General features: G+C 42.6%; 1 protein-coding gene across 2 annotated transcripts in view; it reads left to right on the top strand.

Annotated features, from left to right (window-relative positions):
- Window positions 1–13225, top strand: part of EHHADH (enoyl-CoA hydratase and 3-hydroxyacyl CoA dehydrogenase) — a 32440-nt gene extending 19215 nt beyond the window's left edge. For both annotated transcript variants that reach the window (XM_061636519.1, XM_061636521.1), the window contains 2 exons: window positions 2427–2768; window positions 10473–13225. In XM_061636519.1, the coding sequence (XP_061492503.1) occupies window positions 2427–2768; window positions 10473–11743 (1613 nt within the window). In that variant the 3' untranslated portion in view covers window positions 11744–13225. The remainder of the gene's footprint in view (window positions 1–2426; window positions 2769–10472) is intronic.
- The last annotated feature ends 389 nt before the right edge of the window (window positions 13226–13614 follow it).

The following is a 13614-nucleotide window of genomic DNA, read 5'->3' as shown; positions in this document are numbered from 1 at the left end:
CTTGGCCATTTTGACCAGACCCTGTAAGATTGTGAATGGCAATTAATTCCACTGAACTGCTTTGCTGTCTGCCATAGCTTCTGTTACCAAGTAGTCTTATTTTTAATACTTAATACTATGTTTGTATTTGTGGTCGGTTGACTGAAAATAAAGATTGAATTGAATTGAAAGTAGTTACCGTTGACTATTTCAAGTTCAGGGAAGGGAAGCCTACAGCTCTTGTTTGGGTAGCCAAAAAACAAAAAAACACTTCTCTAAGAGTCAATCACAGGTCTAAGGACATGGTTGGCTAAGGACAAGTTTGCATGCAACTGTGGGGGTGGGGATTAATGGGACTGCCTTCAAGTCTATTCCGACTTATGGCGACCCTATGAATAGGGTTTTTATGAGGCTGAGAGGCAGTGACTGGCCCAAGGTCACCCAGTGAGCTTCATGGCTGTGTGGGGATTCGAACCCTGAATGCACTCATGAAGTGCACATCTGACTGCCACAGTCCAGTTACATACAGGTATCTATGTAATTTGAAGTAAGTGGTAAACCCCTGTGTTGTTTTGAGAGGATTTTCTCCTGAATATTGATATGATAGAGAACAGAAGTAGGAAATCTCTGGCCTGCAGGACTAATTAGACCCTGTACTATGAAGGTGAAAGACACTCTAGCACTGAAATTCCTGGATATTTTTTAATCTTTCTCTTTATAAGTTGTATATGGTCTTGGCTTTCCTATATTGACATTAACAACAACAATGAAGATGATGGGACAACAACAATCATTACGATATTTTTTCCCACTTCTACCTCTTCCACAACAACAAAACATGCTTCAGGAGACTTCCATTTTATAGGTCGGGAAATCCAAAATCCCTGATGTACCCTGTATTGAAAGCAGGACAGTGGGAGTGTTTCTCGGCTTCTGCTTCTCAGTCTCTTTGTGACTTCTGATACTGTTGACCATAGTATCCTTTTAGACTGGCTCTGTGGAATGGGTTTTGAGGGCACTGTTTTTCAGTGGTTCCCTACCTACAGAGCCATGTCCAGAAAGTAGCACTGGGGACTGTGTTTTGGGCCCTGGTACTTGAGCTGTGGTGTGCCACCAGGGCACAATCTTGTCCCTAATGCTGTTCAATGTCTGGCTAGGAGTACTTTTTATCATCTACAGCTGGTACACCTACTACTGCCATTTTTGCACAGGGATAGCCTGGCTACAGTGATTTATGTATGGGTAACCTCAAGACTCAATTATTGCAATGTGCTCATTGTGGGTTTACTCTTGGGCCTGGTCTGGAAGCACCAACTGGTGCAAAATGCTGTGGCTAGACTGTTGATGGGGACAGACTACTCCCAGTACATATCTCTGGTGCTTAAAAGCTTACATTGCCTGCCCATATGCTACCAGGCCAAGTTCAAGTTTCTGTATTAATTCAGCTAATTGTCAGTAACTTCAAGCTTCCTGGAATTGTCTGTGCAACCAACCCCTTCAGAAAGTGGAGCTAGAAGTTAGCTGATCTAAAGGATATTGTAGAGTTGGAAAAGATTCAGAAAAGGGCAACCAGAATGATTAAGGGGATGGAGTGACTCCTGTATGAAGAAAGGTTACAGCAGTTTGGGCTTTTTAGTTTAGAGAAAAGGCAAGTCAGAGACAACATGATACAAGTGTATAAAATTATGCATGGCACAGAAAAAGCGGATAGAGAAAAGTGTTTCTCCCTCTCTCATAACATTAGAACTTGTGGACATTCAATGAAGCTTAATGTTGGAAGATTCAGGACAGACAAAAGAAAGTTCTTCATGCAGTGCATAGTTAAACTATGGAATTTCCTCCCAGAAGAGGCAGTGATGACCACCAACTTGGATGGCTATAAAAGAAGATTAGACAAATTCATGGAGGATAAGGCTGTCATTGCCTACTAGCCGAGATGGGTGTGCTCGGACACCATAGTCAGATGCAGTATGCTTCTGATAACCAGTTGCTGAAAGCTGCCGGAAGGGAGAGTCCCTTGCTCTTGGGTCCTGCTTGTGGGCTTCCCATGGGCATCTGGTTGGCCACTGTGAGAACAGGTTGCTGGACTAGATGGGCCACTGGCCTTATCCAGCAGGCTCTTCTTATGTTCTTATGATCAGCAATAACTTCAAGCCCCACTTGGTTGGGCTTGAATTTGCCTTTGTAGTGCAGCTTGCCTGCTCACCTGTCAAAATGGCCCACCAAGGAGGGGGGAACCCGGGATCCAACCCACCAACTATATCCAGTTTACCACCCCTGCTCTATGCAATAAGTTCTATTGGAGCTAGTAGGACTTACCTCTAACCAAACATGCATAGGACTGAGCAGCTTATAGTGTTAGTGTTTTCCTTGTAGAGATGGACTTTAGTTTGCCAGGAGAAGAAAAAGACTGAATCATTTATAATCTGATTTCTCTGCCCCTATAGGACAACCACTGGAACCTCGCAGGCTCTGCCTGAAACAGACTCCCAGGCTACCCAACATGGAAGCCATACTTGATGAGGCTTTTATGAAGGTGAAGAAACAGGCCAATGGATGCCTTTCACCAGAAATGTGTTTCCAAGCTGTAAAAGCTTCTGTGTACTTTCCCTTTTCGGAAGGAATTCGCAAAGAGAGAGAACTTTTTCATTTCCTCTTGACTTCAGGCCAGGCTACGGCATTGCAATATGCCTTCTTTGCACAAAGATTGGCAGAGAAGTGGGCATTGCTCAGTGGAGCATCTTGGAAAACTGCAGTTCCACAGCCGGTCCGGAGAGCAGCTGTGATAGGTGAGACTATGGAAGCCTGTGGGTCACTTAAGCTGTTTTCGCTATCAGAGTAAAGCGTTCTCCTTCTCAGTAGCTGCTGTAATATGCTTATTTTGCTCCCTTAACTTATAAGCTTTGCTTACCTTCAGTTGTTTCCCAGAACCTACAGCCTCAAAGGTAGCACAGTTTACAAAAAAGACAATGACTCTCCTCTTCCCAGGGGAAAGATCCTGTTGCTTGGCGTACTCTCATCCATTCGGTCTTGACTTCCTTTCTCAGTGGCTGCAAGACAAGATTCAGCCTTTCTCTGAATCTTGACACTCTGCTTCTACTTAAGGTTCCCACCTCTTACTCTGGACAATATATCAAGTCCCTTTAAATCTCCCAACACAGAAGGAGAAAAAGCAGTCAGTGATCCATTGCCCCTTCCATTTCTATGATAAATTCAGTAGAGGGGAAATTATACTAGCGGAGCAAAACAAAGGTCTCAGCTCCACTACGTGAAATTCCTGTGTTTGGAATGTGATCTTTTAAAGTAGATTTACTGCAATAGATGCAGTGCAGAATATATTGTTGTCAGCGCTATGCAGAGGTGAGAGAAGTTGCACCTTTCATACACAACCAACAGAGGGGCAGGGGCAGGGCCTGTACTCATTTGCCTCTGGATGTTATAGGTAAAAGTTCAGCAGGTAAAAGGCTTGGGTTTCTAAGGCTGCTTTCTCGTTGCACAGAGGCCATTTACCGTAACATACTTAATCATTTGAAAATGTATTCATCCCAATATGTTTTGTTGACAACTGCCTTTTAAGAAGCTTTCATCTCATTGTGGTAAGCCACTCTTCCCATTTTGCAGTCTCCTATTCTCTCCCCCCCTCCCAAAAGATAATGCCTTCATTAATTTTTTATACAGGCAGCTGAAATGAAACTCTTTGATGCCTGGCACAGATCTCTCAACAGTCCTTTGCTGTTCTGCATATTGATTGGTATACTCAGTGGGAAACTAAGTAGCCCAGCCCTCAGCAATGCCCCCTTTGATTTTTAAGAGTGTGCCAGCCATCTCATATCTCCATTTCTTCCTCCCCTCCTCTCCCCCTCCCACTTGTGAGATACAGGATGTGTTTTGCTGCAGTGTGTGCAACCTGAGCTCTCTGCAAGCTTACCTCAGCACAAGGTAGGCTTGAGGACTGTGTCTTCATGTGCCCCTTTCCCTTTTCCACTCTGCAATCTTAATTATAGTTTTCCGCATGATTCATAGCCCTTTAGCACAAATATCTTTGCCTAGTAAGTTAAATCCCAACAAGCCTGTACTCTTAAGTTGCTATCAACTCATCCACTGAAGAATTAACAGTCATGTTAAGCAGCATGGAGCCCGAGGCTCAGCACATGTGGGATGTGGTTTATTGTTCAGTATGCAGACATAAACGTGTGTTGACCTAATCTGCATTACCGCACAGGCTTTGGTAGGAAGGGTCTTCATTTTGAGCTTCATGGGAAATCGTGAGGACAGGTTTTGCTGCTAGATAAACAACAGATATGCAAAAACATTGTCTGTTACAGAAATATAGATACAGGTCAAACCAGAAATATTAATTCTGAATGATCATTGGAATGGAATGGAGCAGGAATAGTTTACCCAGAGGAAGGTCTTACTTCAAGCTAATTCTAATCTGGAGAGTATGTAGTGGAAACACTAGCATCTACCAACATCTGTTCCTCATGTTGTAACCCTATTTGCATATTCTTCAGAGACTACAAAGAACTTTGAAATAAACCAGGACTTTAATTGAACATCTACAATCTGAACATGTTTCAATACATTTGAAGCCTACTGAATTTTCTATAACAAGTTTTCTATAATTATACACGGGTCACTGGGTATTGCTACAAACTTGCTCTGTTGCTTCGAGCTAACTGAATCAGAAATGCTTTTAAGGCATTGCTGAAATGAATTTTACATGATTGCTGCTTGAGCATTGCTGGTGCTCAGCTACCTAACAAACTGATTTGGTCCATCTTTTGTTGAAGTATACAGAAATGTAAAAAAGGTTTTAATTTGTAAGGACAGCAATATCTAAGTGAAGCAAATTATGTTTATCTGTGCTGGATGCAATATATATAATCTCCCTTCCCCCTCCCCTACCCCCAGACTTAAATGTGATCCAAGCCTGGTCCCTGTTGCAATGTGTGATGCTTAACTTGAACCTGGGCTTAACCATACTGGACCTGAGAATCTCTTTCAAGAGCCATTGTTGGGCCCTTCCACTTGAACCTCCATTAGTCTTCTTCATTGGTTGGGACTGGTTTTCTCAGATTCTTCTGAAGCTACAAATTCTTCTGAGCATGAAGAGACTTCAGATGTGAACACACTGGTCGCTAGAGCAAAGCGTTTCCATTAGCCGCACCTGGAGGTGTAATGGGTTGATCTGCTGATCAGCTGCAAAATCTCTTTGAAGCTTTTTTTTTTTAAAGCATTCAAGCTACTCCAACCAAGTTTTACAGTAAAAAGGAGCGGGGTTTGACTATTGTCATGTGCCCCTGTTTTCAGAAGAGAGAGGTGGAGACTCACTGGAACTAGCAGAACAGGGAGTGTGTTTCTAGCCTTCTTATCCTTACCCACTGAGGGCCAAATTAGATGCAGCGTGGGAGAGTCATAAATCTACTGTGGTTTTTTAAAATATAAAATGTAATAGTTGCCATGGATAGCACTGTGATTCATCTTGGGTCTGCAGCACCAGAGGGAGCAAAGTTTAACCCTTTCCCTCCAATACAATTTTCTGCAATGACCACCACCACCATCATCAAAAGCTGCTATCTGCCCTGCGAGGGGAAACATACAGGTCTCATACAGACAGAGGGATCTTTCTGCTCTTATTACACACAAGTAGAAAGCAACCACAATGGGAAGTGAGACCATATAAGAAGGGGAAAGTAATTTTTTAATCCCTGTGGTTTGCATTTCTTTGTCTGACTGAACAAGTCAGGTTCATGAACCTGATCATCTGTGCTATGGGTTTGTTTTAAATTAAATTACTATAGAGCAAAAGTATTTTATCACTGAATTCTGATCCCTTTAGCAAACCTCAGACATTAACACCTGGTCCTTAATATTGTTTCTCGTAAGAGAAGTCTTCCTCATTCTGATCTTTTGCCCCCTAATACAAAGGGGTTTTGATTTAATCTTATCTTCATTAGGTAGCTAGCCCAGGACACAGACTGGGAAGCTGTCCAAATCAAAAATCAGTGGGCTGGACCTAGAATGTATTGAGCATGTAGCAGGATATCCTGGATAGCTATCTCACTGAGGAGACATCATGTGATTTCAGCTAGACCTTATAAAGCTTGAGCCAGGGGGCTCTTTGGCAACATTGGCTAATGGCAGTTAGATGCAATCTCTCCAGAAGTAATGAAGGCCAATGATTTCTGATCGCATGCACCATAGCATGGGAGGTAACCCCCAGCACTTCAAGATAGGCTAGTTAAACAGACAAAAAGCCCTCTTGTGTGTGGGGAACACACAATCTGCCACAACCTTATTTAGACTACTTTCTGATATAATGGTAAACTGTGATTTACATTATTAACTCCAGCAGCCATGAGACTAAAGCTTGCACATTTGCTCCTCACATTCCCCCCCTTGTCCAGCTGGAGGATACTAGAAGTATCCAATGGTGGTTTGTGGCCATTTTGTCCAAACCTAGTAAATTATGGACTGTGTAAAAAATAATTAACCCTCAAATCAAAACCACAAACTAGGATGAGCAAACTGTAGTTTGTTTGGTTTTGGCAAAAAAGCATTTATGAATTGCTACAAACCAGATACAGAAGTTTCTAATCTCCTCCCCTCATGCCTAAAAGAAAAGGAGGGAGAATGCAATGTTAGATCTCAAAGCTGGTCATGCTCTAAATCAGCCTTTCGCAACCTTTGGGTCCCATTTATTGTTGGACTGCAACTCCCATCAGCCCCAGCCAGCATGGTCAATGGTCAGGAATGATGGGAATTGTAGTCCAGCAACATCTGGGGACCCAAAGGTTGGGAAAGGCTGCTCTAAATGGCAAACCATGGTTTGCCCTTACATCTGCATGCAGTCTTTGTGCTAACATCAGTCTGTGACAAGAAGAACTATGATTGTGCCAAATAAGATCTGATTGCCTACGCCAGCCTTTCCCAACCTTTGGGTCCCCAGATGTTGCTACCCGGATATCTGCTGGGAGACAAACTCTGTGAAGCACAAAGCCTCCAACAAATTCCTGATGGGCCTTGCTGATAATTTCCTCTTTCAAAAAGTAGAAGAAGGAACAAGGGGATCGGCAATCCTAGACCTGATCTTAACTAACAGGGATGAATTGGTCACGGGAATTAAAGCAGTCGGTACCTTGGGGGAAAGTGACCACGTAATGCTGGAATTCGTGATTCTGGGGAAAGCCAAAGAAGAATATAGTCAAATATGGACCTTGGATTTCAGGAAAGCCGATTTTAGCAAGCTCAGGGAAATGATGGGTAGGATCCCGTGGCTAGATAGACTAGATAGACTAAAGAAAAAAGGAGCCCAAGAAGCGTGGGAGTTCATGAAGAAAGTATTACAAAAAGCGCAATTGCAAACAATTCCAAAGAGGAAAAAAAAGGGAAGACAGCAGAAAAAGCCAATGTGGCTACACGGAAGACTGGTGGAGGAGGTAAAAATAAAAAAGAGCATGTATAAAGAATGGAAGGAAGGACGCATCACCAAGGAAGAGTACCGACGAGCGGCTCGGGCTTGCAGGAATAGCGTAAGGAAAGCTAAAACCCAGAACGAGCTGAGGCTGGCGAGGGAAGCAAGGAACAACAAAAAGGAGTTTTTCAGATATGTTCGAAGCAAGAGAAAGACCAAGGAAATGGTGGGACTGCTGCTCAATGAGGATGGCAAAATGTTGACAGATAACAAGGAAAAAGCAGAACTGCTCAACACCTATTTTGCCTCCATTTTCTCCCAAAAAGGGAACAGTGTGCAACCTTGCATCAGTAGCAATCTCAGTAAGGGGTCGGGACTGCAGTTCAAGATTGATAAGGAGATAGTCAGGAAATACCTAGTTAACCTAAATGAGTTCAAATCTCCAGGGCCTGATGAACTGCATCCCAGAGTATTGAAGGAACTTGCGGATGTACTCTCGGAACCTCTTGCCATCATCTTTGAGAAATCCTGGAGAACGGGAGAGGTGCCGGAGGATTGGAGATGGGCAAACGTCATCCCGCTCTTTAAAAAGGGTAAAAAAGAAGATCTGGGGAATTATAGGCCGGTCAGTCTGACTTCAATACCGGGAAAGATATTAGAACAGATAATAAAAGAGTCCATTGGCAACTATCTAGATGACAATGCTGTGATTGGTAGGAGCCAGCATGGGTTTGTCAAGAAAAAATCCTGTCAAACTAATCTCATCTCTTTTTTTGATTGGGTCACTAGCTTAGTAGATGGTGGAAATGCTGTAGATGTCATCTATCTAGATTTCAGCAAAGCGTTTGATAAAGTCCCCCACGACCTTTTGATTAGCAAACTGATCAAATGCGGTCTACATGGAAATACTGTCAGGTGGATTCACAACTGGTTGGAAAACCGTACTCAAAGAGTGGTCGTCGGTGGCTCTGCTTCGGACTGGAAGGAGGTCTCGAGTGGAGTGCCACAGGGTTCTGTCCTGGGGCCGATACTCTTCAACATTTTTATCAATGACTTAGATGATGGGGTGGAGGGAATCCTTATTAAGTTTGCGGATGACACGATGGAAGACAGGAATAAAATCCAAAGGGACCTGGATAGACTAGAAAATTGGGCTGAAATTAATAAAATGAAATTCAATAAAGATAAATGCAAGATTCTGCACTTAGGCCACAAAAACAAAATGCATGGGTACAGGATGGGAAATACCTGGCTTAGCAGTAGTGTGTGTGAGAAGGACCTTGGAATTGTAGTGGATCGCAGGTTGAACATGACCCAGCAGTGTGATGCTGCGGCAAAAAAGGCAAACGCGGTTTTGGGCTGCATAAACAGAGCTATAGTTTCCAGGTCGAGGGAAGTAATAGTCCTACTATACTCTGCATTAGTAAGGCCTCATCTGGAATACTGCGTTCAGTTCTGGGCGCCTCATTTTAAGAAAGATATAGACAAGTTAGAGCGAGTTCAGAAGAGGGCGATGAGGATGATGGCCGGTATGGAGAACAAGTCTTATGAGGAAAGGTTGAAGGAACTTGGCATGTTCAGTCTGGTGAAGAGAAGGCTGAGGGGTGACATGATTGCACTCTTTAAGTTTCTGAAGGGCTGTCACATAGAGGAGGGTACAGATTTGTTCTCTGCTGCCCCAGAGGGTAGGACTAGGTCTAATGGTTTTAAGTTGCAGGAGCGTAGATTCAGATTGGACATTAGAAGGAACTTCTTGACAGTAAGGGCAGTTTGGCAATGGAACTGACTGCCTAGGGAGGTGGTGGGATCCCCTTCGCTGGATGTCTTCAAGCAGAGGCTGGACAGCTATCTGCGGGAGATGCTCTAGCTGTGGATTTCCTGCTGTGAGCAGGGGGTTGGACTCGATGGCCTACAAGGCCCCTTCCAACTCTATGATTCTTTGTTGTTAGACTACAGTTCCCATCAGCCCCAGCCAGCATGGCCAATGGTCAGGAATGATGGGCATTGTAGTCCAGCAACATCTGAGGACCCAAAGGTTGGGAAAGGCTGGCTTATGCTGTGGACACGTAATAGTAAGCCCACCGTTTTGTTTCTGAAGATAATAAAGTTAATTACTCTGAAAAGTTAATTATGTTTAACTACTGCAGTCCACATAATGGATTAGAAGTCTCAGTTTAGGCAAAAAATAATTTAACTTGTGAGGCTTCTTCCTCTTTTATGTATTTATTTTGTTTATTGCTCAAATGTTTTAGGAAAGATTCAGTGGTTTAAATTCACAAAAATGATTACTTTGTGAGTAAGCTTTGCTTTGAGATATAATATAGGTAAGGAAGGTTCTGGTCTGAATCTTACCACTGTTATTAACTTGCTAGGTGGGCTTTTCTGTTAGTGTCCCTTCTGGATATAGGGATGATAATACTGACCTATCTTACCAGGCTGTTGTAAGAATTATAACAAAATAATATACGTGAAGCGCTTTGAACATTCTAAAGTGCTATATAAAAGCTATGTACTGTTAAATCTATGGATAGTATCCAACTAAACAGTGCAAGCATTTCTGGTTGCGTAGTGGAACTTCCTCTCCCTCGTCTCCTTGCACACCCCCTAAATATATTTTGGAGTTTCCCCCACCACTTTGGAGCAAATTTAGATGTTTATGCGGGGGAAAGGAGAGGGAGGGAAAGTTCCATTGTGCAGCCAAAAGTGTTCACTCTAGCAGAACTGTTGGATACTGCCCTGTGTCCATGAGATCCAAAGCATGACTATCCGTCAGGCAAATCTGTCCTGTAGTGGCTGCTGAACAGAATCCCCTATGGAAATACACAGCCCCAACCCACTTGCACAGACACTAACATTGCTTTCCAGCTTAAGCTTTGCAGACGTTGCTTTACCTTTAGGAATAGTAAAATTAATTCAAATGTAGATTTTCTTCTGAGTCCCAACAGTGTTTTCTCATTAAGGTTCTCTTGTATTTGCCTATATTATAAGCTCAAAGATTGCCTGATAAGCCCCTCTTTGTAGATTTATATTGAAATATTTCTAATTATTCCTTTTGCCTCTCTTTCTTTATCACAAGGGTTGGGGACGATGGGACAAGGCATCGTGGCATCTCTGGTCAAAGCTAAAATTCCTGTTGTGGCTCTTGAACAGGATAAAAAGCAATTGGAGCAGGCAAGAGAAGCTGTAATGGCTCTTTTAGAACAGGAAGCTTTAAGAATGCAACAGAATGGCCAAAAACCAGATGGCTGTAAGCCTGATTTGCCTCAATTCACACTGGATTTTGGTGCACTGAAGAATGTAGACATGGTTATTGAGGCTGTGTTTGAGGATATGGCTCTGAAGAAGGAAATCTTCCACAAGTTATCCATAGTCTGCAAACCTGAGGCCTTTCTGTGCACTAATACCTCTTACCTTGATATTGATGAGATTGCTTCTGTCACAAGCCACCCTCACCAAGTTATTGGCACTCATTTCTTCTCACCGGCTCATAGAATGAAGCTACTAGAGATAATCTATGGTCAGCAAACATCCCCTACTGCCATTGCCACAGCCATGAGACTTGGCAAAGCTATGGGAAAAATTGGAGTTGTGGTAGGGAATTGTTTTGGTTTTGTGGGGAACCGAATGTTGAATCCTTACATTGAGCAAACGTATTTCCTCTTGGAAGAGGGCAGTACTCCAGAGGAAGTAGACAAGGCTCTGCAGGGATTTGGTTTCAAAATGGGTCCCTTTCGTGTATCAGATCTTGCTGGTCTTGATGTGGGCTGGAGATCTAGGAAAGGGCAAGGCCTGACTGGAGCCAACCTACCTCCTGGCACACCTCCTCACCAACGAGATGGCAAACGATATAGCCCACTTCCTGATATCTTGTGTGAGAAGGGAAGATTTGGCCAGAAAACTGGAAAGGGTTGGTACCAATATGATAAACCTGGGGGAAGGGTAGCAAAGTCAGATCCATGGCTTCATAGTTTTCTTCCTGAGTATAGAAGTGCTCACAATATTATAACACGGACCATCAGCCAAGATGAGATCTTGGAACGTTGTCTGTATTCCCTTGCCAATGAGGGTTTCCGGATATTATCTGATGGAATAGCTTCTTGTCCAGAAGCTATTGATACCATCTATATCAATGGCTATGGCTGGCCCAGACATAGAGGTGGTCCTATGTTCCATGCTTCTGAGGTTGGGTTGCCTAGGATTCTAGCAAAATTGAGTAAGTATGCCGAGGCTAATCCTGACATACCCAAACTACAGCCCAGTGCATTCCTGCAGAAGCTTGTAGCCTTGGGCAGTCCTCCTCTGAAGGAGTGGTCATCACATGTGGGATCTCAGAACAGCAATTTGTAATTGCACTGCAAGCAGTCTTTTCCCCCCGTCAAACATTTTGACTGCTTCAGTCCAAATGAAAGCATAGCACATTATAGAACAATGTCACTGTTTCTTCTGATTCCAGTAAAATGTACACATACATGTTTCCTGTCTCTGTGAATTAAAGATTGCTGTTCACAAGGTGTTTTTTTAAACATACCACTTATTGAAATGGTACCTGAGGATCTCACTTGAGAACTTAGACTGCCTCATCTAATGAAGCTGTCCAACCTCTGCATGATATCTTCATGGAACCTGGCCAAACAGCTCAGAATGGAAAAGACAGGTGAGGGAGAAGTCACAGAGCTTGAAAAATACAGTGGACAGACCAGCCTGACTTTCTACATCCATTCTTATTCCTCCATTGCTATGTTGCCCACATTAGATCAGCCTTATGATTTAGCAGCCAGATATCGGAGATATTTCTGAGAAATTGTTTCCATCAGAAGATGCCTGTATGTTAAAAGGCATCTTGAATTTCTCATAAGAACAAAAAAGAGCCCTGCTGAATCAGGCCAAAGGCCCATCTAGTCCAGCATACTGTTCTCACAGTGGCCAAGCAAATGGGTGTGGGAAGCCCAACAGAGAATCTCAATTTCACCTGCTTATGATAACTATCATAATGACCCTTTCTGTTCCACAATTAATCTACAATTAAAGTAAAAATAGTCCACTTCAAAATTAAAATGCTGTGAAGTGGATAAAATCTCCAGTGGCTGCAGGAAAGAACTCTCTGCTTTAGAGAATTCTGTTCCACCATCTTGCCTGCAGATGGTGACTGGTGAATCATGGCAACTAATGTTTCAAATAATATTCAGTCTAGGATAAGCAAATGCCTCATTCTTGCTCTCCGTCTTTTCTCCTTTCCAAAGCTGTGCAATATCCAATTTCATCAGCCTGTTTGCCTTACATGTTATGCACTTTCTATACCAGCAAGTACAGAAGAAGTGCCTTGAGCAGCATACTGGTTTTAGGGCCTGCTGGAAACCATGTATCTCAGGGATTCCACAGGCACCAATGGTGCTGGCAAAGAAGGCATCCAAAAAGGAGAAAATGAGAGTGCTGCACCAACCTTAGTTTTAGTTTTTTAGCTTTTTAGCATTTTACTATTTCAGCTTTTAATATTTAATATGCATTTGTATGTGTATACATATGCTTTAATTTTTGATATCATTAATGTATGCTTAAATTGCTTGATATGTGGTTTTAATTGTATATCAGATGTTTTACTTGTTGTGAACCGCCCAGAGAGCTTCGGCTATGGGGCGGTATATAAATTGAATTAATAAATAATAAATAAATTGAATAAATAAATAAACCTCTGATCTAAATTGCAATGGTGAGGCCATAAGATTGCCCAGACTTTCCTTCTGAGAGTAATTATTTCTAGAATCCAGTAAATCAAAATTATCTGAGATTCAGCAACTTTTTCCCTCTCTAAATAAAACAATTTTAATTATATTTTGCTGTAGTGTCCTTTCCTTGTCTCACACTCAAAAGCAGTATCACAAACCTGACACTGATATTTATGAATCCCTGTCTGATTATTCAGGAGAGCTGAAGGTGCAGGGGTTAAGAGTGTTGGACTAAGACCAGGGAGACCTGGGTTCAAGGCCTCACAGCCTTGAAGCCTTCTCAGCCAACTTACCTCACAGTGTTTGGAGAATAAAATGGGGAGAAGGACTAGACATGCTTCTTAGCAAAAAGATGGAATAAAAATGTTATAGATAAATTAGAATCACGGGCTGGGCATCCTTATTGTATGCCAGACAGCCTTGAAATGGCCAAGCCCTATTGCATTAATGTGTTAAACTCAGAATAAACTAAAATGAATATATTAGTCACTCAGA

The sequence above is a fragment of the Rhineura floridana genome, chromosome 7 (genome assembly GCF_030035675.1).
Source record: "Rhineura floridana isolate rRhiFlo1 chromosome 7, rRhiFlo1.hap2, whole genome shotgun sequence".
Classification (NCBI taxonomy): Eukaryota; Metazoa; Chordata; class Lepidosauria; order Squamata; family Rhineuridae; genus Rhineura; species Rhineura floridana.
The sequence above is the reverse complement of the archived record's forward strand: the minus strand, read 5'-3'. Positions and strand labels throughout refer to the sequence as shown.